At 40.8% G+C, this 27,857-nt stretch overlaps 1 protein-coding gene across 7 annotated transcripts in view; it reads right to left on the bottom strand.

The window, feature by feature from the left end:
- The window catches only part of Enpp2 (ectonucleotide pyrophosphatase/phosphodiesterase 2), a 114,829-nt gene that overhangs the window by 19,982 nt on the left and 66,990 nt on the right, over positions 1–27,857 (bottom strand). For 3 of the 7 annotated variants that reach the window (XM_021217293.1, XM_021217291.1, XM_029547854.1), the window contains exons 10-19: positions 23,665–23,730; positions 22,811–22,883; positions 16,352–16,460; positions 10,964–11,089; positions 7,332–7,363; positions 6,502–6,629; positions 5,142–5,229; positions 4,896–4,983; positions 3,659–3,843; positions 1,132–1,183 (exon numbers count right to left, since the gene is read on the bottom strand). In XM_021217293.1, the coding sequence (XP_021072952.1) occupies positions 1,132–1,183; positions 3,659–3,843; positions 4,896–4,983; positions 5,142–5,229; positions 6,502–6,629; positions 7,332–7,363; positions 10,964–11,089; positions 16,352–16,460; positions 22,811–22,883; positions 23,665–23,730 (947 nt within the window). Of the gene's footprint in view, positions 1–1,131; positions 1,184–3,658; positions 3,844–4,895; positions 4,984–5,141; positions 5,230–6,501; positions 6,630–7,331; positions 7,364–10,963; positions 11,090–16,351; positions 16,461–18,435; positions 18,592–22,810; positions 22,884–23,664; positions 23,731–27,857 lie in introns of all 7 variants that reach the window. The other 4 variants (XM_029547851.1, XM_029547853.1, XM_021217290.2 and 1 more) reach the window with 3 other exon arrangements.

Genomic DNA, 27,857 nt, shown 5'->3' on the forward strand with positions numbered 1-27,857 from the left:
AAAAAAAAAAAAAAAAGAAAAAAACAGATAAAATCATTCAAAAGAAGGAGTTTGCATAATAGATTGTCTTACTACTCCTAATTATTTTCTGTCTTAAACTGCAGTCATGTGACCTATAGGATGGAGTCCCAGTGGAAAGAATATACTCTCTACATCACTAGCATCACGAATCTGATTTGGGCTGGTGAGCTGTGAGGATAAGTGAAGTCACTTGAGTGCTGATATCTAGTACATAGTTCTGTTTGCTGCCGTGAGCATGGCACGTCCCATAAGGGGCAACTCTTCAGTGTAGAGTCCACAATAATCATAGGAGACTGCACTAAGCCTACATTCCACATACTAAAATGTGAACAAGACATGTGTCTTTCTTCCATGGTAGATCTCATTGGGATTCTTGGTTGGTTTGTCTTGTGTTTGGTTTTTGGCTTATCACAAATTTACTATCATGTGCTTGCTATGGTCAGATATAAAATAAGAGGAGACTGGGTCAGGGTGGAGATAACTCTGAGTGTGATGGAAGACATCTGATTTCCTCTAGGCACCTCTCTCCATTAATACCCACGGATCAGCAGATATACTCAGGCGGATCAGCTTTGGGATAAGCACCAGGAGCTAATATTTTATCACTATGACGACCATTCTCATCATAGAAGGCCCCGTTAGCACCTTCACTTGTGACCCATCAGATACCCGGTAGATTTGTTTCCTTTTTCTTAGAGCTTTAATGATATTAAAGGAAATCAAAACACTAAGTGAATTCCCCCCAAGATAGATGGCAAACTGTGTTCATAGATATAAAAATCAATTTTCTATACATATAGAAAATTTTAAAAATATTGTGCTCATCATATAAGAAATAGGAAGTCTTTGATTTTTGTTTGTTTTGTTTCATGTGTATGGTTATTTCACCTGCATGTATGTCTCCCAACCATGTGCATGCTTGGTGACCACAGAGACCAGAAAAGGGCATCAGGTTTCCTAGAACTGGAGCTGGTCATGATTGCCATGTGAGTGCTTGGGACAGAACCCAGATCTTCTGGAAGAACAACAAGCCATCTCTCCACTTCCAGTCTACGATCAGTTTTCAAAGACTAGAAGTCAAGCCTTACTGGCTGTTAAATGCTCCCTTACCTTCTGTAGATCCTTTGGTATGAAGGCGTTTATTTAGTTCTTCCAATTTGTTCTTCACATGTAAAAACCAGAAAAGGAAAGAAATCAAATCAGAGAAATTCCTTTTTGTCTCCTTTTCCCTTCTTTCTACTTAGCATCTTGCTAAATCCCAAAGAAAGCCTCAGTGTCTGTCAATGTGGCACACATTCCTGGGGAGCTGCTGTTTTATCTCCCATTTGCATTCTAAACTAGACCTATATGCCTGAGAGCACCTTTATTAGTCTCCCACTGACCCAGTACCCTCCCCTGAAGACTGCAATCTCCATAACTTCCCAGGTTGGTTAAGGATGGCTATTTGGGGGCACATACATATAAAATAATACAGTAGTGTCCCATATCTCAGATTAATCCCTGTCTACACTAAAGTGATCCACCAAACAGATATATAAAAGTGTATTTTATCAAATCCAAACAGTCATGCCTCAATACTTCTAGAGAGTAATGATGAGCAATGAAAGCCACTGCTCAGCACCTGCGCCTATCTATCACCTATCATTGAGACTCTCGATCATTAACGATAAAACCTCATACACAATAATGTTCACTGAATTACTGTAAAGCTAATTGAAAATTACCAAATGTTCTTAGACAGTAAAATGAATAAAAGCAGTATGATCTATCTATATAAATCAAAGGAAACTAATTACAATGAGAAATGTGAGCTACAGGTTCATGTAGTAATACACAAAAATGTATCTTATCTCAGAAATAATGATTAATCAAACAGTCACATGATCCAGAGCCTACAATAGCAGCCACATTAAAATCTCCCATATGCAAAATTATACCATAGGTTACTTTGATATATATACACACACATACACACACATACACACACACACACATACACACACACACACACACAAGGTTAGAAATACAAAGTCGAGCATGAGAATTACACACTACTTTCAGAATCCCATTAATGCTATGTTGTAGATGAAGCTAAAAAAGAAAGATGGGGAGGGAAAGAAAGCTAGATGTTTTGAGAAATCCTTTTTAATGCAAAATTTATGTAATATACTTGGTCAGTATATTCAAAATAAATCTACACTAGAGGTCAATATGTTCAAAATACGTCTATACTAGAGGTCTATACATATAGACAGTGACTATACAGTCCTCTAAACCTATTTGCCATCCTCTTAGTAAGTGGGTTTTTATTGGTTTGAGCAGCCTCCCATCCCAGCTTCTGAGTGTTGCCTCCCCTTCACTCATTAGCCTCTTATCAAGACCAAAGGTGGGAAGAAAGATGGAAGCAGAAAGGTAGAGGAAGGGAAAAATGTATTCCTCTCTCTCTCTCTCTCTCTCTCTCTCTCTCTCTCTCTCTCTCTCTCTCTCTCTCTCGCATACAAAACTGTGGCTCCTATGCCCCCAGGGAATCTTGGAAGGGGACAAATGGTAAGAAAAAGAGATTTGTGCAATAGGAGAATTATTACCCACTTTTCTGAGACTAAGGGAAAAAAACTCATCCTTTTACCTATAATTATACAGCATATAAAAATGAACCAACACCTTTGCTTTGCACAGGCATCTTTTCAGTTCTGTGGAAACATTGGTTCATTTCTGCTAATAGAAGCACTGGTTGGTAGATGTAAAAATCTTAACTTTAAAAAAAAAATCAATAAGCAAATTATTGCTTAATTCTTTGGAGTTTTGTCTTGTTTTGTTTTGTGTTGATGATGTTGTTGTTTCGTATGTTGTGGTGTGTTTTCAAGGACACCCCATCCTGTACCTTCCTTACCCTGCTCACCTAGAAAGGTGACTTTCAGGGCTGCAGTCAAGAATACCCCTGTCCTTTGGCTTACAGTCGGGCTCTTCCATGGAAGTCAGCGGGAGCCAAGTAGAGGCAATAGAGCCTGGAGTGCTCTGCTGCGAGATCACCGGCCACAGTGTCCAGGCTGCCGGCTTCTAACAAACACCATTCTCTCTTCCCTCCTCCCTCGCTCCTGTCAATCTCCCCAGTGATTTTCTACCTGCCCTCACCTTTCAGGCCTTGGCAGATATTCTGCCAGCCCCAGAGCAGTTCCCACTTCCCACGGATTCCCTTCTTCCCTGCCCAGGTTTTGCAAATAGTCCTCTGGAAACCCTTAACATTTCAAGGGCCTTTCAAAACCACTTTGGCATGGCTATACCTATAAACCAATCACTGATATTCATGGTTCACCATGAATCACTGGAAATACACAATTGTGTAAAAGACCCAGCTTCTGACTGTATATTGTGAATTCAGAAAAATAACATTTTTTTGCTCCTTTCATTCTCCAGACCTGAACTGGCTAAGATGGTAGTCACAGGCCTTATTCAGCATATTAAACTTAAATTTACAACACTAAAGTGAAAATTTTCACCCTCAGTCACACTCAGTCACTGGCTCCATTTTAGATGTTGGAGTCAAAAATCAACTCTAGTATTACAGACAATTCTACTGAACAATGCTTTATACACCAAACAGACATTTTCAATGATAAAGCAAAAAGATTATCTCTACCTTTGGTTCTACCTTATCATCACAGGTACAGCCCAGGTCAAAATCAGACTGAAGATACATAATCCCTGGGTAATTGGGTCTGCTGACTTCCTCTGGTAGGGTTGGCCTGAAGGTATTTGTGCGTAGTAGGTGATTCAAACTACCGTGCGTTCCATTATTGGGAGCTGGCTTCAAGCCGAGGAGATCTGATAGAAAGAAAAGGATGCAGTGTTGCTTATTTGTTCTCTGATGAGATATGGTAAGAATCAAAACCCTTCACCTTCCAAGATCCTATAAATATTGAACACAAATCACAAGAGAACATACTAAATTACCACGTCAACCATTCCTTGCACATCTCCTGAACCATTCCAACCTTACAATGCCCTGCTAACACTTCTTGAAATAACACTTCTCCTCATTGCAAGTGCATAAATAAGTCATCCTCAAAAACCTGGAGTGGAGGAATGTGTGTGTGACAATGTTGGGACCACTGTCCTTCTGGACTTCTTCGCGACTTTTTAAAACCAAATTTTGAAACAAGACATAATTAATAAACCCGCCCAGCCTGCCCTTCAATGCACCCCACCAAAGTGTGGGGACAAGAAGAGGCTTTGGCGATGAGCCTTGATGGGCCACCAAGGGATAAACGGGGTGATTTCACAGCAACTGAATGGTTGCCAAGTGGGCACACAGTGTCTTGCCTAAGCTGAGAGACAGGACACTGAAGAGCTAGCAGCCAACCTGGGAAAAGAACCCAGGAGACCCGACTTTCAGACTCCCCCTCTAACCACCAGACTGGCACTCCCTTACTAAATAGGAAAAGCTGTCCTCATTCAGCAACAAGAAGCTCAAGGAAGAAAAATAATTAGGAGCACATAAATAGCTGGCTGGGATGCAAGCTGGCAAATTTTTCACTGGGCTGCAATGTAAGAGAGGGAGGTGGGAGAAGGCTCTGCGTGGAACTCTTGCTTCATCGTGTCTCCGACCAACGGTGTCAAACTGCAATGCTATGTTAGATCAGCCAAAGGCTGCCAATACCAACACTATGAAAACTCCCCATTAGTCAACTGTTGAAGGAACACAAAGAAGCCTTAGAAGGGGGTGACATTCTGTCCTTTGAACCAATGGGCAAGTTACTTTTTTTTTTTTTTTTCAGGGAGAGGTCTTAGAAAATAGACACCTCATTTCTTTCTCTAGCAGTAAGGAAATTCACTGACCAAAAGTTTCACCAGGTTTGATTGAACAAGTGACTTACCACACATAACATTATAAAGTTCAATGTTTTCAAATGGAGGCACTTTAGTCCTGTACTTAAAAGTTGGGCCATAACCTACAAAAACAGTCTTCCAAAAGAAAAGAAAAGAGACACAGTTAACCATTTCTGCTTCCATGAACAGCATCACTTCTGTGTCCGAATTCCCTCCAGCTTCACAAATCCCATGATTTCCATCCCCTCCAGAGAATTATGAAACTCATATTCAGTTCAGTTTTGTAGACATACCTGCATGCTATTGACCTTGTTATCAAAGCCGTGATCACCCTGGAAGAAACATTTTCCTGACGGCTTCTTATAAACGTCCAAAGGCTTCCTACATTAAAGCGATTTTATGATCAGTTAGGGTTCTGCCCCAAAGCACACTGATAGCAAGCAAATTTGGAAGTACATAAGATCCCTGAAAAGATCTGAAGCCAAGCGCCTCTGTTTTGATTACATCATTCCAATGGCGATGACAAGGGACGTCTGTTCATTTCTCTAGTGCCATGGCTTTGCTTATTACCCCAGGTTAAAGGGGTGATTTTGAAAAGAAGTCAAAGTCTCTCTATGTCTCATGCTTGGACTGAACAGAATATCTCTCCCTGCTATGTGATCACCAGGCTCAGCCCCAAAACACAGGAGGCATTTTAAACTATGCAATGTTGAATTAGTTCGTGGAGCTCTGCATTCTATAAAAAAATATTTGTAGGTAAACTTACCTGGTAGGAAAATAAAAATCAGAGTCCATGACGTGATCAATTTAACACTAACCATAGCATAGTTAATAAAAAGTCGGGCCTTACCTAGAAAATCTATGTAGAAGTAGGGGGGGGGGGAATGAAAATATTGCTTACAAGACATCACGATCATTTACTCTTAACTTTGTGACAGAAAGGCCCCATTACCTAAGTGCGTTATGGCTCCTCTACCATCAAAAATGTTGATGCTTATTAATAGGTACTATAGGCATATTCATCATACTTATCTTGTAATCGAAGTTAGAATAAGAATGAGTGAGAAAAACACTGCTTCCAGGTTGACATAAAAATGACTAAATTTGTGGCGGCTGACTCTGTAGAAGTGGCAGAGCCCCCAGACATGCTCTACAGCAGACTCCCAAGGAAAGGGTAGTCTCCCGATCTGGGCACGACTTTTGATGGAGGCAAACACCAGCCGTGTTTTGAGTCATATGAAGCATGTCCACAGCAACAGAGGTTTTGAGATTAACATTTTTAGGGGCCTTCCACAAACACTGCTACATGTAATCACATCAGCCAGGAACCCATCAGCAGCACCCTACCTGTCTTGCAAGTTGTTCAAGGGATAAAAGATAGAAACTAGAATGCTGCCATAAAACTTGTTTGTGCACAGTGATGCATGAGAAACTAAAAGAAGACCCAGGAACTAGAGATGTGGTTCTTTCTATTCTCACTAGTTATCTACTACTACTACACCACCACTACTACTACTACTACTACACACACACCCCATTTAAACCATGAGATTTCCAGCCCAGATTTCTCTTAATGATGACCAAGAACCTTAAAGAATTTCTAGGTACCAAATAAGTGCTTGCCAAGACAGAGACCAGCTCCCCTTGTGTTACCTTGCAACATGCCATCTGCGATCCACCAATAAATGGATATCCTCAATTCTCCGATTGTTGGCATAGTGCAAACGTTTGGGAAGGTGCTGTTTCATGTAAGGCTTAAAGTGCTGATCTGGTTTTTTACACTGAAATAGAGGTGAATATTGGTCTTACAGAGGGAGGTTTTTCTACCAAAAAAAAAAAAAAAAAAAAGTCCCAGCCTGTCTCTTGAAAACCGTGCTAGCCCAACAAAAGGATGGTTACTAAACAAATGGAACTTGTTACCCCTATTACATAATGTATGCTAAAAGCATACAGGTTCCTAGGGAGTTAGACAACTTTAGAAATAAGTCATAGGCTATCAGAAGGGTGAGGAATCCTTAAGATCAATTACTGGCTCTTGAGCCCAAGACTGAAGACAGTTTAAAACTCAAGGTCTTTCCCAACTGCTTCAAATCAAGGAGTGGGAGGCACGGTGAAAGGAGAGGGGTAGACACGTGCAGGCCTATCTGATGATAAGCTCAAGGGCTTTGAAGTCTCTATCTGGAACCAGGGGGGAAGTAGAAGATGGGGGCAGATCTGTTTGAGAGTAAGTAAAGATTTGATTAATCATGAGCAAATACTGCTCGGCTTAAGAAGAAGAACAAAGCCTCAGTTTGGAGCATCGCCAAAACCATTGGAGAGTCTTCAGTTGACCTCGGTCCAGAAGTTTTGAAAGCTTAGGAGAAACAAATACACAGGACTGCAGGTCAGTGAGGAAAATGTTCCTAACCACCCACCGGGAAGGCAAACATGGGCAGGTGAGCCTATCGAAGCTGCTCCAAGGGCAGAGGCCTTGCCACACTTACCGTGAGGTTAGCAATAATGGCTTTAGGGTCATCTGTGCAGAGAAAGGGAGAAAGATTTCAAAACACAATCACAGAGAAAAGTGATTTTTTTTTTTACAGAGACTTGATACTTCCACCCTTTTGAGTGTCATTTTGAACAGATGTGTAACTGGGTGTAAGTGTCTCATATTCTAATAACAGAGAAGTAGCTAAACCAGTGGCACAAGGCCCGCAGCTCTTGCAATGATGCCGGACTGCTTGTCTAGAAAGGAAGTCTCCCTTCCAAAGCTCAAGAGTACTGCTAGGTAACTTGCTTCAAATTTTCCCCAAACAGATCCCTGTGTAGCCCTCACATGAATTTACTGGCAGTTTCATGCCAGGAACTGAGCTAGTCATCTTTAGGGGTCTTTCATCATCCCTTCCTGATCCCTTCCTGTTTCTCGAAATGCTTTGGAACAAGCCACCAGTCACTGTGAGATGAGATGCTAATGCAGCAGATATGCAGTTTCTGTGGTGACATCACAGGTCTAATTGCATAGGTGAGCACTCTTTTGGAGCTGTGGGCTCACATGTGTGTGCCCCCGTGTGTATACGTGTGTGTGTGTGTGTGTGTGTGTGTGTGTGTGTGTGTGTGTGTGCCAGGAGACAAAGTCAATTTCAGCCAACACTCAGAACTAGCCTGAAGGACGAAATGAAAGCTGCGAACGTACTGGATCTTATTGTCAAGGTTGCCCTCTGTGGGGATTGAATGGAAAAAGAGATTGTAGGCTGTTTGTTTGCCAAATAAAAGAGCACTTCAGTATGTCATTATAGAAAGAAGCGGGAGAAAGGAAAGAGAAGTATTCAGAGGAGACTCAGCTCTCCCAGTGTAGCCCTCCCTGACACAGAAACATTAGTGGAGCTGCGCGCGCGCACACGTGTGTGTCTGTGTGTGTGTGTGTGTGTGTGTGTGTGTGTGTGTGTGTGTGTGTGTTAGACTGCTCTGGTCCCCAGGGATCGTTGCTTAGTAAGTACTTCACAAACATCTGCTCATAAACAATAACAAGCATTTGTTGATATTTGTGGAAAATGTGGGTTCCCCTAAAGGACGCACATGTACACACTAAGTATCATCTTTAGAAACTTAGTCCTAAAGCTCTGAAGTCCAAAGATAAAATGCTAAACTCCCTTCTACCTAAATTTTGATGGCTGCATTTGATGGGCAGCAAGCAAGCGATCGTGGCAGTGATATTTGAGTCCACGCTGTGCACCCATTTCTCTCTAAGAGCTTCGAGAGGTACTTCTGTGATCATTCGTTCATAATGAGACCAGGGTGATCAGAATCCTCAATCAGCCAAATAGATTTAGAAGGTAGGGGGGGCTTGCAAACTGGAACACAGCACGGACTCACTGATCCAGCCATGTTCTGAGCCTTTACACTCTTTGGCCTTGCGAAACATAGTCTTCATGGGGGCTAAACAGAATAAATCCATGCCTTTTGATAGTTTAGAGTAGCGATTCTCAACCTTCCTAATGCTATGACCCTTTAATACAGTTCCCCATGTCATGACCCCCCCCCAACCATAAAATTATTTTCATTGCTACTTCATAACTATAATTTTGCCACTGTGGTGAATCATAATATAAATATGTTTGGAGATAGATGTTTGACAAAGGGGTAGTGACCCACAGGTTGAGAACTGCCGGTGTAGACAATTCAAAAACACAGGCAACTTCATCCTCAGACACTTCGCAGAGAGTTGGTAGGAAACACCAAAGGCATTTGTGAGAGACAATAGTCCTTCAAGTCTAAACTCGTCATTTCCTGCTACCCAGGCCATTGTGAAGGAAGAAAGGAAGCTGATTAAGGATCAATTAACTGGGGCTGGCCAGTTGCTTCAGCCAGTAAAGTGCTTGCCACCATGCCTGACAACCTGACTTTTGTTCCCAGAACCAACATAGTGGAAGGAATAGACTAACTCCCGCAGGTTTTCCTTACACCTCCACACATGTGTTACGGCACATGGCACTGTGGAGCATGTGCTTGTACACATACCTAGGAACACAGTAAGTGAATCCAATTTAAGGTTTTTTTTTTTTTTTTTCAAGAATCAGCAAATCACAGTTCAAATCTAGCTCTGCCACCGATCGTCACCCTCTGAGGTAGCTCCTTCAACCCTCTCTCTGCCTTTAACTTCTACTGTCTATAAAGATAATGACAATACATATCCCATAAGGACACTGGCAGGATTAAATAAGAATTTGTCTCTATTCAGCTGAAACAACAATAAGACCAAGACCTCATCTTTGTACTCAACATATAGCACTGGTTACAGATTAAATAAAATATTATTATATTTACACAGTCTCTTATTTAATCATTCCCCACAACCCTTAGTCTATGCATGAGGAACCTTAGGCATGGTGTGTTAAAGATGCTTCTCCCGTGTCTCAATGGGAGCTTGGAAGAGTTTCAGTGTGAACAACAGTATATGGTCACGATTGCGCTGTTCCTTGACCTGCTCACTGTCTCTCCCAAAATGAACGGAGACCATAAATATTTCACTATAGGTAGTACGACTCCAAAGGTTCCCAAGGAAGTTTCTCATCGATTTAATCTCCCCAGTCAATCTAACCCAATTTACTGATGTCAGAAATTCCATTTTCAGATAGATTTGCAAATGTTTGCATACACCTTAAAATGCAGGTGCTAAAAGTAAAGAGGCGTGCCTTCCAGTTCAAGGGAGCAAAGGTGCTGAGGGCACAGAGGACAGACAAGCACATGGAAAAAAGGGAAGAAACACCAATATTTTGCCGATTTCACAACATTGACCCTGGAAAGTGTCCCATTCGTGTCAACTTAGGAACATAAGTTTGTCAACTTAGGAGCATAACTTGGAGAAACCTTAAGTTTCCAAAGCTTGAAACGATGCCCATGGCTTAGTATTTTTGAGGTTCTGTTTTGATTTAGCATGTCTCAAGTAAAACTACATATATGCTTATAAACATAAAATATATACGCTAATATGAAAATGCCCTATATAACATGAAAAAAGGTTCTATAAGAATACTGAAAAGCTATCTAGTTTTCACAATTGACAAGACAAACCAGAAGCTCATGTTAGTGGCATATCATACCCTGAACATGCTAACCAAGTTAAAGCAAAGACTCATCATTTTTCTAGTTTTTTTTTTAATTTCTAATTTTTCAGAGTAGCTAACAGTCTGTAAGAACATAGTATTTTTGCTCTCATTCATTCTGTAGATCACTCTGACAAATAGAAAGAGCTGTCCTTCCAGGAGGCACGTAGGAACTTTGAGGGAACCCACAGACTTAACCTTCACCCAAGTGATCAGCATTACCTTGAAGCAAGAAAACTCTCCCATACAGAGAGATGCTTATATTGTAAACGTGCTTAAAATTAAGTGTAATCCCCATGTGATGAAACCGAGTGCAAAGGTTGTCAGATGCTGCTCTGTGCCCAGAACATGTGTTCATAACATGTGTTAATGTGCACAATAGTCTTTGTAGGTAATAAGTCTTCTATCGACAGATCAGAAAGTTGAAGCTCAACTGGGATTTCTTTCCCAAGCACTCTAGCTGCAGAGAACAAGTCTTTACCTCTTCCATTTATTATTAGTTGACCTACTTAATATTTTCAAAACCAACTTACATTTAAGATTACTGGCAAACTTGGGTCGAATTCTTCCTAGAGTTCCAGGTACTAAAGTAATATCATCCACGTTAGTCAGATAGTTGCTCAAGAACTCAGTTCTGTCACATGTCACATCTTCCATTCCTATGGGATGGAAACACACACATGGACTGTTAGACAGATTAAAATTAAAATCCTAAAAAAAAAAAAAGTGTACAGTCACTAAAGATAGCATTATAACATTTCATTAAATCTCTAATTATATTCCAGCAAATTAGAGGAAATATCACGACTGAGATTATTCTGATGTGACATTTTAAAGTTGTATCTATATAATCTTTATCCAGAACATTCATTTAACCATATCACCCCACGTGCAATAGAGGTGAAAAATGTGTCACCTCAGTTATTACTTTGAGTTATTGAAGCAAGAACAGCAACACCAAAAGCCATGTTTAAGGTCCAGTGAGACAGTTCAGTGGGTAAGGGTGCTTATTCCCAAGTGTGAGCACCTGAGTTTGATCCTTGAAGCCCATTATAGTGCTGAGAAACCCATTTTCTCTAAATAAATAAATTAATAAATATATAAGATAATGTTTGAAAAACACAATTGATAGTCATGATGACAAAGATTATTCTTTAATTGCTTGAATCTGTCCCAAGCAGGGTAAGGGACAGGGTGGCACAAATGACTGGAACATTCACTTCTATTTCTCTTTTGCAAAATGTCATTTCTGGGGCTGGACAGATGGCTCAGTGGTTAAAAGCACATACTGTTCTTAGAGGGGAATCAGAGTTCACTTCCTAGAACCCATGTCAGACCAATTTCAGCTGCCCATAACTCCAGCTCCAGGGAATGCTGACGCCTCTGGACGGACACACACACACACACACACACACACACACACTTAAACAATGCTATTTCCTGCTCCCTTTCTTTCTAGAAAGTCCCCTGCCTTAAGGATATAATCACATCACCGTCTTCACTGGTGGCCTTGGGTGTTACTGACAAAACAATACTGGCAAGAAATGGGGGAAAGAAAACTAATATCATTCCAAATGACCACCCAAAGGGAAAAACAAAACACTGTGTAAAAACAAGTTTCAAACAACATAATTGGAACCGGGAGGGTAGCGTCTATCACACAGACAAGGTCTACTGCGAAAACAAAATTTAACCAATCAGTATTCATTTCTAACCACAAATCTAACCAATCAGTATTCGTTTCTACCCACAAATCTAACCAATCATCAGTATTAGTTCCTACTCACAAATCTGTTTTCTGCCTTCCAGAGCAAGGAAAATGTGCACTATTTTGAAACTAATTTCAATCCCAACATTATAGACTCTGGCAGCTCTACAGATCTAAACCCCATAGAGATCTTTATTGACATTTTTAGAATTCACAAGTTGACCCAGAACAGTGAACATTAACAGTGCAGAGGTCCCCCCCCTCCCCCCGCACAACTGGTTACGTCCCACTCCTATGGCCTTAGTCTTGAAAACTCTAGTTTTCACGTAAACAATCCAAAACTAATCAATGGAAATTTTCAAAAGCAAATAATTTACAAATTTTAAATATCCATTCTAAATAAGATAATGAAATTGTCATCCTTTTCCATTTTCTTCAAGATGTAAGTCATCCACTTAGCTGATGTAACCACATAGTAGCTAAAAACAATTACAGTTATAACTCTTAATAACACATACTCTAATTGAATTTTTATCAATCAAAAATATGTACTTTATCACTATGAATCATTGTTAATTTTTACTATGTCAGATTTATAAATGATATTTTATCACAATTACAAGTGTATCAGAAAGGACAGACATACTACTATCTGTAATCTCGGGTATCTACCAGGAGTCTTAGAACATATTTTCCTTAGTTCAAGAGAGAGCCTTGTATAATCTAGTATGTTAATATTCTCTAAGAGAGAAAAATTAACGATTTTGTAAAAGGTCTTAAAGTTTTAGAGTAAAGGAATGTAATCCAGAGTGGTCAAGATCTGGTAAAACTCAAATGATCACTTCTAGAGATCCCAGATCAACCTCTTTTTTTTTTCTTTCTAAAATTGTAGTTATTATTGTTGTGTATAGTCATAATAAAGGGTGTCACAGTGTATATGTGGAGGTCAGAGGACAACCAGATGGAGTCTGTTCTCTCTGTGTACCTTTTCAGAGATTTTGGGGACTGAACTCGGATCACCAGGCTCACATGGCAAGCACCTTTAGTCACTGAGCCATCTCAGTGGTCCTCACTTTCCATTTCTTAATACCAATTAGCATGAAGAAAGAACAAAACATGTCTTAACACAACACAGTCAGGTGTCTTTTTTCTTTTAACATGGGAACTTTCCAAATTAAAAAAGTTAAAATAATAAACAGTTTTGTGTTCTAGTAAAACATTACCCCAGAAAGGGGGAAAAAAAAAAAACCTCCAAAAACAGATGAATGGAAGATGGAAAGAATCTTCTATTTGTGACATTTCAACACTGTCACTTCTGCAGTTCCAACATTGAGCAATCGCCCTTGATTACAGCGACCATAGGCGAATGTGCCCTGGGTTCCTCTCTAGCCTCTTCTCCCCTCCCTCCAGGCGGACTTCACCTGTGTGGAGCCATTGTTTTCAGTCTGAACATAACGGACTGAGATTTGCCTACACAGCATCCAAGGTTCTTAAGAGCCATGCTGTGATCTGAGGTCCCTTGAAATTCATTCCATCAAAGCCCAGGGCCTGAAACAGTAGGCAAGCTACCTTTCGGGGGTGGGGTGGGGTGAAAGGTGCCTTGGCTTCCCAAAACGAATGGATCCATTTGTTTTAGCAGCCTGCACATTGAGAACAGGTTTTAGTCTGCATGTGACCTGTATGGTGCTCTGACATGTGACTCACTGGGACCTTAGATGTCTGCAGCTAGCATGTGAGCTAATGCTCTCCACACTTCCGAGCAACTTAAATTGAATTAGTGTGTCATATGCTCGCCATTTCCACCCAGTCTACAACTTTCCACTCAGCCAAACTAGTAGAGAATGATCTTGCAGAGGGTATCATTTAATCTACTCAGAGAAGCAAAGTTAGCATCCACAAAACCCACCCTTTACCCCAGTTTCTCAGATCTTCTAGGATGCTCTGGAAATAAAATCTCAGGAGCCAAAATAGAACCAGGGAGGTTCACTAACTATTATTAACAGAACTGCCAAGAAGTTAATCAATTTTTTTTTTTTAATTTTACTCTCTACTAAAAGGGAAAGGCCTCAAATTCCAAGGTCATTATTATAATTCACGGTTTGAGAGTTTTAGAACGTAGGTGGCACTCTCTAGAACTGAGTCTGCACGGCTGTGACTAAAAAATGTTCTCTGAAAACTCAGTTGGTACTGAATATGAAGCTCCCTCTCTGGTGGCTAGATTTCAGGGTATATGAAGGTGCTATGTAGGCAACTGGGACAAAAAAAAAAAAAAAAAAAAAAAAAAAAGTCAACAGCCTTACTCAGCCGAGGATCCTGTCAGCTATAAGGACCAATGTGGCATGAACTTTGTGAGGGTAATCAATCACACTCTACTTGGATTTCAGGCCTGCTCCATAGTAGGAAACATATCTGGTAACATGAATCCGGCCAAGAGAACATGATTGATGAGCTTACAAGACCCAGGGGTAAGCCAACTGTTATTATTTAGTTAAGAGAACATAGTGTCCAACTACCTCTACACTTGTATCTCTATATCCACAGATCAGCGCGGCTCTTAGACCTCATCAGGGTTGTTTGTTTGTTTGTTTGCTGTACAGTGGACAAGAGTTAATGCAGAAACTCACAACTTGACAAACTTCAGAAAATAAGTTTCTGGAGTACTCAGCCATAAGGGGAACATATGCCTATCGCAACCCTTTCCCAACGACTCGGAGTCTAGCACAGAGGACAGGGTGAAAGCAACTTAAGAGCTAGAGATGGAGTCAGGGCAAAAGAGAAACCATGTCTTCTTCTAGATATGACAAAACCACTGTACTCAAAAAAAGAAAGAAAAAAAATAGAAAAAAAAAAATCACAGCACCTGTGGTTGCCTGCACAAGATCAAGACAGTCAACACTCCGTCATGAGGGGAGAGAGAAACATGAGTGCCCATTCCAACTGAAGAGCTATTGACAGTTAGTGAGTCCTAGGGAGAGGAGAATCAGTTTTCTTTAAGAGTGTAACTCCCAGTAAGTCTATCATGTTCCAAAGATGGCCCCACAGTCTTGGATACATGAGTAGCAGGAACCGGACTTAGTGAATTATTTAAAAAACTAAAACAAAGACACAAGGATGGGAGGAAGTGTGAGAAGTGGGGAGGCTGGTTAGATCTGGGAGGGGTTAAGGAGAAGGCTGAATAAAAATATATATTTCAGATAGTCCCTGAGGCCTTAGCTCTATAATCATATGATATTTATGGTTTCTCAATTGCCTCAAAAAAATACTCATGAGAAAAAAAAAATGTTTTTCTAATTTAAGAAGTATTTTAGAGAAACCATCCCTGCGACGGTATGGTGGTGCACACCTACGGTCCCAGGTGCTGAAAGACTGAGACAGTAGAATAAGTGTGCTTGATATGTCTTGGGCTATGTAGTGGAAAAAAGGAAGGGAGGAAGGAAGGGAGGGAAGGAGGGAGGGAGGGAGGGAAGAGGAAAAAGGAGAGGAGCAGGGATGAAGAAAGAAAGGAGGAAGAGAGAACAGGCTACTGATCCCTTCTCTTAATAAGTTACTGTCTTGAGTCCTTGATTTCAGCCTCGGAGTCCCTCTGAGAGCTCCAGGAAACCATGTTTCTAAAATGCCATTTGTTTGACAAGATCCCTACATCTCTACCTCCTTCACATATTTAGAAGTATTATTTTAGCTAAACAACTTTGTACACTCCTTCTGGAGATATGATTCACAGAGACAGAAGTCCATCACCTGCCACGTTGAATTCACAGAGGAAGTCATTCCTACCACATGTAAACTGTCTGCAAGACTTTAATAGGAGACAGATTTTTGTAGCAAGGCCTCTCCTGCAAAGAACATGGGAATGAAGAAACCCTTGGGTTTCTCTAACTTTTGTATCATGACCTAATTTCCTTCCTTATCCTGAAGCAAAGGGGGGTGGGGGGGGGAGTTAAGAATAGAATTTTGGACTCAGAGAGCAGGGGTTTCTTTGTTCGATACCCTGGGAAGCTTCTGTCTTTTCAGTTTGCTTGGTTGCTTGGTTGCTTTTTGGTTCTTGAGAACGTGTCTCACTTTGTAGCTCTAGTTGCCCTGGAACTCACTCTATAGACTAGGCTGGCTTCAAACTCAAAAAGATCCTGCCTCTGCCTCTCAAGTTCTGGGACTGAAGGCGTGTACCAACCACACCCGGTGAAGCTTCTCTCTTAATAGCAAAATGAAGCCTTACCGTGGTCTCCAACAAAGATAACATTCACACAACGGTGCAGCTTGAGTTGTTTCAGTCCATCCATCAACTGCCCCACAGTCTTGTCAATCTCCCTCAGAGGATTTGTCATCTGTAAAAGGCAAGTCAGTCCTCACGTGTTTATTTATTTATGTATTTTCACCTTTCAATTTCCATAGTTCTTCTACCCTTAGAACATTCTGGAAAGAAAACTTCTGGCCCAGAGGCAGAGTTTTGTCAAGGAAATATTTCCCCCTTTTTTAATGGTAATAAGCAATAAGTAGCTTGCAGACTCTTGCAAGAATAAAAGGCTCTCCTTATCCCATCCCTTGTGAAATATTTTGATATGGAAATATCACAAATTACTAAGGTAAATCCTTTTTGAGGTGCAAAATGGCTTTTCCATCATGTACTCATAATCTGTAAATCCAAGAGTTTTAAGAGTGAGTAGAAAGTCAGATGGAGAGTGTAAATCCCTTTTTCTCTGTGTAAAATCACCAGACTTTGGATGATGATGATAATGATGATGATGATGAGAGAGAGAGAGAGAGAGAGAGAGAGAGAGAGAGAGAGAGAGAGAGAGAGAGAGAGAGGAGCTCTGAGGGAATCAAAAGCATAAAAACTGGAGGATAAAAAGATCAACTCCTGGGAAATGAATTAGAACATCGTTAATAAAACAAGATTCCCTTGTTCCAAAGACCGTAACTGCCGACCTCAGAGAGCTACCAATCTGCTTCTCAACTTCATTGTTTTCTTACAGATTAAATTAAGAATTGACAAGAATCCTAACAAGCAAAAATGAACCTCGGAATTCCTTCTAGTTAGACTAATGAAATACAAATTCCCAATTCTTCTCCAAGCAACATTTCCAAAGGCCAAGAAACCCAATCCACCATCTTTCACTATAGCTCCAAGAGAAGTCACGGGCATTCACACAAACATAGGATTGCCTCTGGAGTCTCATCTCTGATCCTGAAATGGAAGGCTTTAAGAAACCTCCCACCAGACAAACACCATACACGAGTTGAGATGGATGTTACAGCTCAGCTAACAACCACACGCATGCATCCAAGATAACCAAGATGGGAATAAGAGGCCTGGGCACCAGTTCCAATCAAACACATCCTGGTATCTGCCATGTGAATCTTCTCGGATGAGCTGTGACCTTCTCTTGTATCATTTCTTCCGTGATACAAGGTAGAAGGGCCTCTTTTCTTCACAGGAGTCAGCATTTCAAATCTCAACTGAGAGCTGCAGAATAAGATGTGCCACAGAACCTGAAGGGACTAACAGATGTGCGCCTAAATGGTATTTGTCTGGGAAACACACTGTCCTCCAAGATCCATGTCTAGACATAGAAACAAGAAATGCATAACACATGTCTATCCTTGGCACTGAGTTATTTTCCTTCATTCAATGGGACAATTCAGGTAAAATCCAGAACTTAACTTCTTAGCGATCAGGTTCAGAAGGAAGAATCTGCCTCATGGGAATTTGAAGGTTTTTTGAGAGAATGAATAAGCAAAGGTTCTTTTGAATGTAAATGTTAAAAAAGTAAATTCTGTTACTACCATTGTGGGAAAAACTATGCAGCTCTGTCTGCCCATAGTTTTCTCTCATCCACACAAGACCTCTGCTGAGCTCAGAAAGTAGACACCACTAACATAAGTCAGCATTTTTATTGTGTTCTAATCTGCATTCTTTGAAAAGATTTGCCCGATTAGCCTCTGAGATTCTTCTCAATAGACAGCACCAGAAATCACAGTAATGTTTTCTCCCAGGCAGAATCAATAGCTCTCTAAACTGTCACTAACAGCCTCCATAGCATCATCCCGTTCGTTCAGGGTCAACTAACGTTAAAGAAGATCAAAGTATCCCTTTTGGTTTTTTTCCCCTGTGGTACTGAAAGCGCAAGATGACTTCACATCACTGTTAACCTCTAAAGTACCAGATGGTCCTAGACTCAGAGCCAAGGAGATCACAGCAGTTCTCTTCAACCTTACCCGGATGACTTACAAGCCAAAGCACCAAAGGGGCTTTCAAGTCAGACCTGCCCGCCAGAGGTTGGGAACAGTAGATAAACTTACTTTGTCCTGACGCGTTTCCGCTGTATAATGATCCATCCTATGTAATTTTCTTCTTCTTTTCTTTGGAGGAGCAACTGGTCTTTCCTGTCTCCTCTTAGGGGCAACTTTCCTCTTAGGTCTTTTAGCCGGAGTAAGAGGTGAGCCATAACTACTCTCCTGTACTGGCGGATAGAGATGTCTGTACTCAGAGGTCGCCTGTCCCTCTGGGACAGAGAGTAAAGCTCATATGTTCCCTTCTGGGGTCAGCGGAGTCTAAGTTGGCAAAACTAAGTCCTCCTCAAGGGAGAACACATCAGAGTGAGAGGTGACTCACGGCCCTCTATAGAGAGAGGCCTCTAACATGGGTCTCAATCATTGCTGATACCAGGATGTGATGTAAGAGGATCTAGGCATTTGGACTGCCCTTGGCTGAGAAGCCAGTGTATGGGTACATCTGAAAGTGACATTAGGCAAGCTCTGTGATTCCTGCACTGGGGACAGACTGCTTCTTGGTTACAAAAAAAAACCTCTCTATGGATAAAGTACTAGCTTGTAACCAAACAGACTCAAGGTCACTTGGTCACTTCAAGGTGAGAATGAGGTTTAGGTGGTTCCAACTCAGCAACTGATGGACATCTATGTGATTACACCACCAAATGTATCAGAGGGTTCTCAACTTGCAAGGTCAACCAAGGACAAATTAAAACTGGAATGACAAGCAGTCCCCGTTGGTCCTGAATGAATTCATACACATCAGGAAGGAGGAACACGTAGGATTACTGCATTAGAAATCCTCTTTGAAAGACTGCACTCAGACTCTTGCTATGGGAAGCTGACTCCCTTTCTGAGGCAACAATGGTTCTATAAGTATTGTTTGGAAATCCCGAGAGCAGTAACATCTAACCATCAAGTGATGAAGAGACCCCCGTGCTGAGGAAAACCAGCCCCTGATTTGCTAATGGTGCAAAGGTGAATTAAAGCAGCAGGCCTTGCCATTTACCTATCTACCTCATCTCTTGGCAGGACTGTCCCAAGAGTCACTGGGATGCAGGCAGGGGCAGGAAGAGGAACGGTGTTAGTGTAACCAAGGGGGACATCTGCCATGCTGTTGCTCTGTTCGCAGGGCAAGCGGCTGCACGAGCATTTCTGGTTCTATCTCATTCTCTCTCTCCGGCAGAGCGATCAGAAGTCACAGCCCTGTAGACTTTGGTTTGGTTTGCTTTGGTTTTAATGCTTCTAGTTTAGGCATGTCTCCATGAGAAGAGCAGGAAAAAAGGAAGAGGGCTTTTCCATGTCATGGTCACTGAGTACATTCTGCGAGCGCTCAAATACTGCCCATCAGACTCTAAGCCATTTGCAAGAAACTCCAACATTCCAAAGACGCCCAAAGAGAACCGTTCCAATTGCAGCCGGTTAGAAGAGCAGAAGAAACGGAGTGTAAGCAGATGGAGTTTTCATCCAGTCATTACAAAGGCATGTTTCTCCTTCTTCGGATGTTAGAGGTAGATGGAAAGCTAAGTGTTCACTGTTCAGCCATACTTCAGCCTGAATTTAGAAGTTTTAGCCTGAGGTTATTCAGAGAATGGGAGAGGGGCGGGGTGCAAATTTCCCTGCCTTTCAGAAGGATACTTTGCCATCTGAAGGTAGGGACCAGCCAGCCAAAGCTCTGCCTCTAGGCCCAGAAGAGCAGCCGAACAACAGGTCACAGAGAAAGCATAGATCAAAGAGACAAAACAAAACAAAACAAAAGATTGTGCCAATAATCCAAAGCAAGCGTATTTTGAACATTCACCATTACACTACGAAAGCAGGAGCAATACATCATTTCTCCAAATGTTAGCCCCGTGTTTGGTCATCTCAGTAAATAGCTTTTGAGACTCACCCTGAAAAACAAGTGTACTCAAATATTAAGCAAATAAAGCACAAACTTCAGTTGAATTCATCTTACTGTGCCATATACCTCTTCGCTACTTAAACTCATTTCCGTTCAATTTCTAACGGCAAGTTCTTTTCCTGTTCTTTGTCAAAAGTTATGTAAGTTTAGTAACCTCTCATCTAGTGTGTGCAGTGCTCTCATGCACACTTAGGGTCTCCGACGATACATAGATGTTCATATGTGCACGTAGGTGCTGATGATAAACAGGTATGCAAACCAATCAAGCTTATCATATGAGAAAGGTTTGCTGGCTTGCCTTGGCTGTAGTTCGGCAGAACAAAACTATTTTTATCTTGGTTTCAGCAGAAGATTCTGAGAACCATGAGAAAGAGTTGAAATCTGAAAATGTCCTTTTCTTTATGAGAACATGGTCAGGCTATGAGATTCTCTAGGGCATATAATCAATATTGTTTACCCAGCAGCTAGGGAAGAAACTCCAGCTGCAAGAAGTATTAATTCTGGGGGAAAAAATGAGAATACTTACAATTATTAATTCAAAAACACTGTGGGAGGAAGGCTCGTGTGTTTATAAACAATTATGGACATAGAAACCATCACTGTGCCAAATTAAAGCATTCTGCACCTTGCAACATTTAGTCATTGCTCAGCATTTCAAGACAACTGGGCTGTATCTTATTCAAAATGCATGTTTCACAAGGTAGATATAACAAAACCACATGTATCAGAAAACCAGTGATGTCCCTGAAAAAGAACACTTACTGCTAAGCCGTGGGATTTAGGGTATCAAATGTGTTATAGCTACTGTGTATTGTTTAGAGCCAGCTCTTGCCACATAGGTGATGTTTCCTATAATTTGAACATAGTTAGAGGTGGCTTTTCTGATTACTCTGTTCTGTGGGAAAGTTAGCTGGTTCTGTGGGAAGGTTCACAGTCTGAGAGTCTAACACAAGTCCTCTACTTACCAAGAAACTTAAACAGCCTCAAACCTCTACAAGTACCAGCCTTTACTTTCAAAAGAATGAATATATCAATACCAATTCCTGGGTTTTTTTTTTCTCTCTTAAAGGATATTATTCCAACAAAATTGGGCTTTATAATAGCACACATGGAACTAGTTAGGTGTTTAGTGGGGTATATTTTTTAACATTTAAAAAAAAAAATCTGGCTCCTTCAGTTCATCTTAAATTAATCTCAAAGAAAGTCTTCCCAAAGATAAAACAGCCATTCTTGCTTTTTGTGTTTCATGTATACAGATGTTTATCTTATCATTTGTATTTCATAATCATGCAATAACACTTAAGCATCAAAAGAATGAAAGAGCCTTGGATTTATACAACTTCCGTGATTCAAGGCAAACTATGGACAGTTTCATAGTTACAAGTTTCCACTACTTAAAAAAAAAAAAAATTCACCAGTCCCTGAATTGATGTTGTAACATTGAGAAATCCTTATGTCTTCTTAGTATTCACTGCCTTTGTTTAGACACAGAGCAGTTTGTTCAGAACTGCTCCAATCAAGATACATTTATCTGCATCTTTAACATAGCCCTATGCTGAATGCAGTGATTTCGTTATAGCAACTGTGCCATCATGGGCTTCCAGAGAATTGGAGACAGTATCCATGAACAAAGAATCTTTAAAATAGTTTTCTCAGCTCACATCAGTATTTACATTGTTGCAATGACCTCTGTGTCCCATGATGAAAATGAAAAGCATTGAAAATATTTTAAAAGTTTGACTTGCAGATTTCAGCATAGTGCAAGAGCTCTACACTGAAACATTAGGAAGAATTCCATCCTAAATCCATGAGAAAACAATAATAATATCCTGGACCTGACGCTCTAGTGAATGGTACCTTAAGAGCACTGTCTTCCACTGGGGTGGCTGAGGGTAACTGGAGTGTCACTAGCATCATTAGCCACAGGCCTTCAGTGAAGCATCTCTCCCATTTAAGAATGCATTTTATCATCTGCATCTCTGGAGGACCCATGGCTTCTCAGTATAGACATCTATGTCCAAATATCCCATAAAATGTATCTCTCCTATGCCATATCAGGTTAATCATGATAAGGCTACCGGTGCTGATAAATAACTTTCCCTCTGTGTAAGCATTTTAAGGGAGTTAAATTTAGTTATGGTGTCTTGTGTATCAGGGGCTTCAAATATCCCTTCTGTCCTAGCCAATGGTAGCCAAATCTTCACCTGTTCTACTGATGCCTTCCTCCAAGGCTACAGTTTCCCCTACTCCCCATGGCACCAGGTTTAGGATGTTTCTATATTAAAGCAATCTGAAATAAAGTTCCTGTAAGAAAAACAAGTGCATTTAAGGGTTTTTTTTAAAAAAAAATGTTTTTAGTTTAAGTTTTACACATTATTTGACAATGTTTATGCCTTTTAGATTTAAAAATTGCCAGGCTTTGTACAAATCCTAAAATAAGATTTTGGAAGTTAGGTGGCCTGGAAACACAAGTTCTCCTCAGGCAGATGGTAAACTACTAACCTCAGGGCCAAAAGGGCCGTACTTGTGTCCAGAAAAATCAGGCTGCTCGGAGTAGAAGGCATAAACTGAAGGCCTGTGGGAAAAATCAGAACCAGCATCAACCCCAGGCTATACAGAGCAATTCATATCACACATAAAACAAATGAGCAAGCACTTCAAGGGGGTCAGGGAGCACAGAGGAAGGCAATAGAAAGAAAACAGGAAAAAGCAAAACAGAGTAACACACAAACATGCCAATGCCATCACGAAACCCATCACTGAACACTAACCTAAAAGAACTTAAAAACAAAATCCTTCCAACCCAATGAGTCTCCCACCCATGGTTACTAGTACGATGGAAAACCTATACTTCCCATTACTTTCTCATCCACTGAGCTGCACGTCCACACCACTTCTCACTGTGGTAACTAGCAAGTGCTACTTCAAAGCATTAAAGAGTCACAATGAAAATATTCAAACATCACTGGGGACTCTGATCCTTACATAACAGAACAAGGTGGCCACCATCTGAAAGAACTGACTATATTCAAGGGGACGGACACTTAGGCTTAATGCCTTTCATTCTTTGAGATGCTGAAGACTGACTCCTTTAATCAAAGCCAACAGCTTGCTTCAGGTCGCTGAAGTCACCAGGATTAACAGCTGGAATAATCCATGTAATTAAATGGTCCCCCCGGTCACTGAAACCTTCTTAAAGAAATAATACTTAAGGTTAATAAGCACAAAATTTTTAATAACATCAATCCTTGGCTGTGCTTCTACGTCACAGTCCATCCATCTAGTGTTTTTGTCCAGCACTAGGCCAAGATGGAACGGTCCTGAAGAAGGAAGAGAAAAGAGAGGAGAACAAGTACCTCTCATTGTCTGGCAGGGAAAGCCACTGAAGAATAGTTAGGATTCTCCGCTCGTGAGGGATGCTCCTGAAGGGGCACACAAAAACAAAGCAAATCTATCAAGAGCAGGCACACATAATTATAAGACTGACAAAAGGGGTATAATCTTCATCCACAATGGCTTTTGTGTTTAAACTACCATTCCTCTGTTGAATATAATTACCCTAGGCCTGGTAATAGCATTAGGAGCTCTTGGCTAATACAGGACAGCGCCCTGGGCTGAGTACTGTTAGGATGGATGCTAGCAAGCTAAACACCCCTCTTGACATGAGAAAAAAAAATCGCGCTCCCCTACAACAAGGAACACAAAATGCTCTGTTCTAAGATCAGACTATAGAGGCTAATTCATGTTGAATCCAAACTGGCACTAGTTTTATCATGGTGAAGAAAATTATTGGGTAGACCATTTAAACCCTTAGTCTCAGGGAACATCAACAAGACGGCTGGGAAAAAGATAGATCCTCACAACCATGGTAAATGACTAGGGCTAGGGACCCTCTTTCTGTGCCTGCCATCCACACCCATTCCCCCAGCTCCACTAAGCTCTGCTTTCAGGATTTGATACCACCCCCGAATCCTCTCTTTTTAGAGATGACCTCCAAGACCACAAAATCGTGTTTACGATAAAATAAATCCTGTCATAAACATATTGCACTGGCATTGAACAAATGTGGCCCTGCTTATTATGTCCTATAAATGAAATCAAATGAGACTAAGCAAAGCCAGGTTAATCACTTAAGGAATTTCATCCTTTGGCCTTAGAAATCCGCTGTATCAGAACAAAATAAATTTAATTGCATATTTTGAATTCTTTCCTCACTTACAAAGAAAAAGAGCCAGTGCCCCAGCCTATTCATGTAATTTATTTCTCTATCTACCTGAAAGCTGCTTTATTTTGTGTGTATGGTGTCACACCACAAATACGGACTCCTGGCATCAGTGGAGAAATACAAGGTAGCAGAACATGTGTCAAACTCAGAATGCTCACCCTTTGACAAGGCACCTACCTTTTGCAAAATGCTAGTTGCAGTGCCTATCCAAAAGGTTATTGGAAGGACCCAAAGAGATATGTAAAGTTCTTGAAATCATTCCTGGCTCATAGAAAGGGTTTAGGGAAAATGCTAGTTTTTTAAAAAAAAAAAAAAAAAAAAAAACCAAGCCAATCAGCGGTCTAGCATGGAGAGGGTGGGGCTTACCAGCCTCCACTCCTCACTGAGGAGCTAGTAATGGTTGCAGGAATGGATGGGCTCACAGCCATGAGTATGTGGGCAGCATCAATAGCATCAAGTGGGCTTGGTGGGTAGGATTTTTAAAACGTAAAAATAAAAAAGGCATGAAGTTGGGCAGGTGGAGAGGGGGTGGATCTGGGGGGGAGGTACGGGAAGGGGGGGAAGTAAATATTATCAAAACATAGTATAAGAAAGTATTAGAGAATTAATAGAAACGTTAAAACATTCTAGTTTATATAATCATGTGCTGGATTTCTAGTTCTATAGAAAGGCTACATTCATTCATGAAATGTATATAAAAGGTACAATACGATTATATAAACACAGATACAAGATTCTCCCACCAAAAAGACTATGGTAGGAGTCACTCTCCTGTATTTGAAATGGAAAAGCAGAGAATTATTTTATCATTTCTTGAGTAGAAGCTCCACCACCATGCCCCCACCTACCCTCTAGTGTTATATGTGCAACAGTGAAGACTCGGGAGTCAGTCCAGCCTGTAGGAGCTGGAATAGAACATTTAACAGCCTCAGTCTCAAGAGCTAAAACAAGGAGTTGGACCAGGTTGTCTCTAAAGTTTTCAATGTGCTTTGGAAATAACTTCACAGATTTTAAAAAAAAAAAAAAAAAAAAATCTGGCCCTTAGGCATGGGTGTCACAAACACAGGGCAGAGAATTGCAAAGAACCTGACCAAGGGTCAGCAAGTATCTAAGCAAAGGAAAACAAGAGGTGCCATTGTCCCCAGCAGCATCCACTGACAACGAACTTGTCTCAAGAACAAGTCTATAAGACACCATTGCAAACACTCACACACACACACACACACACACACACACACACACACACACACACACCACAAACACGAGAAAGCAAAGACACCTAACAACTAGAAAATGAAGGACTGACTAAATGAAGAGCTTAGTGGTGAGAGGCTACATGGTCCAGTCAGTGCTTAAGGAGTCAATGAGAAGAAAAGCCAAATACCAGGAGAGATGGCTCAGCAGTCAAGAGCACGGACTGCTCTTCCTGAAGGTCCTGAGTTCAAATCCCAGCAACCACATGGTGGCTCACAACCATCTATAATGGGATCTGATGCCCTCTTCTGGTGTGTCTGAAGACAGCTACAGTGTACTTACATATAATAAACAAACAAACAAATAAATAAATAAATCTTTGGACTAGAGTGAGCAGGGTTGGGCGAGCAGGCCGGAGAGAGAAGAAAAGGTGTCTGAAGAAAGCTACAGTGTACTTACATATAATAAATAAATAAATCTTTAAAAAAACCAAACAAACAAAAGACAGATACCAATTAGTGGCTGTTCTCTCTGTACCAGGGAACCTAATAAAGCACTCTAAAGAAGTTAACTCATTCTGTGTCTACAGCACCCTAATTATAATTCCAACTTAAAGATAAGACTATTGATTTGTTGAAATAGTCAGTCGCATGCTCAAGTCAGTCACCTCACAAGTAGCAGAACTAGGATTCTATTCACACTAAACACCTCTGAATACAGGGGATTATTGCCTTTGAGGACGAACTCAAACAAAGGAACGAAATGCAGTGTCAGCTGGGGATGATTTTGAAATGAAACACTATCATTTAAGAGCAAGAATAAAATTCTAGACTGGAATAAGAAACTGTGCTTAAAAAGATGGCCTTTAAAGTCTAAACCTATGGTTTGAATCTGGTTTTATTTAAATTTAAAAATTTTTCAAAATGGACTATATGTAGATCCCCTTGATATATATTCCCTGTAAAAGTGAGAAGCCTGATCCTATTTTATAAAGTTATAAAAAGCTTCAAAGGGGTCAGGGTTGGAAGTAAATGAGCCTCCTCACTTCCAGGACATGGAGATAAAAGAAGAACTGGGGAAGCAAAGCCATCTTGGGAGCATACAAAAGCCACCTTCTTCTAAGTGGTTTCAAACGGGTGGAGAAAATTGTCACTCAAAGACAGAACACTGGGCCTTTTCAAGGAAGCTTTGTGGCAATTCCAGGGGGGGTAAGGGTGAGGACTAAGTATTAATTATGCTGTTGGCTCCTCTCCGTTCTGCAGAGCGGAATTCCCATACGCGCATCCGTGAGAGCCAAGGGTTAAAATCTGAGAAATCTGTGGGAGATTAACTTGGCAGACAACAGACCATTTATATTAAGCAGCATCAATTCTAACCTAGCTCCACATACCTCTCAAGTCAGGGACCGCTTTAAAAGGGAAAAGAAAACCTACCTCCAAAGGGGCACCTGTCTTAGCTTCACATCACTCAAAATACTTCATTCCGAACCCCTCCAAATCAGAAGAGGCTTCCCTCCCTTGCTGAACTTGAGACTAGAGAAAGCATCATTCTAGATTAATCCGAACCCGTGTTGGGTCCCAGCACACTGCTGCTAATAGACCAGTCAGATTTTTTTTTTTTTTTTTTTTTTTTTTTTTTTTTGTTAAAGCATAAAAAGCAAACATTCCCATGCTTGCTAAACCGGCTTTCGGTGGTTGGAAGAAACAAAAGCCAAGGATGGAAACATTACTCTGGGAATCAAATCCCCATGAAAGTTGAGACAGATCTCCTTACTTATTTAAACACAATCAACATGTTATCAGGTAAATTTCATTTGAAAGCCTGAAAATGTCAATCACTAGCCCTCAGTTACTTCTGAAGAGATGAACAGTCCCATATTCTCACTGGGAAATTTGAGGAGTCTGGGGGGGAATGGGCAAAAATGGACATTACCCCAACCCTGGTCTACTGTGTTAGACTTCCAAACTCACGACTCAGCCTCTCAGCTGCCCAAGACCACACTCTGTGTCTCAAGTTGGGAATCAAAGTAAATCATCTAAAAGAATTACACACTCTTGGATGAAAAGCTGCCAAAACAAAAGTTAACAAGATAAAAGATGTAAAAGGTAGGTCAGGGAGAAAGGTGGCCAA

Source organism: Mus pahari, chromosome 17 (genome assembly GCF_900095145.1).
Source record: "Mus pahari chromosome 17, PAHARI_EIJ_v1.1, whole genome shotgun sequence".
Classification (NCBI taxonomy): domain Eukaryota; kingdom Metazoa; phylum Chordata; class Mammalia; order Rodentia; family Muridae; genus Mus; species Mus pahari.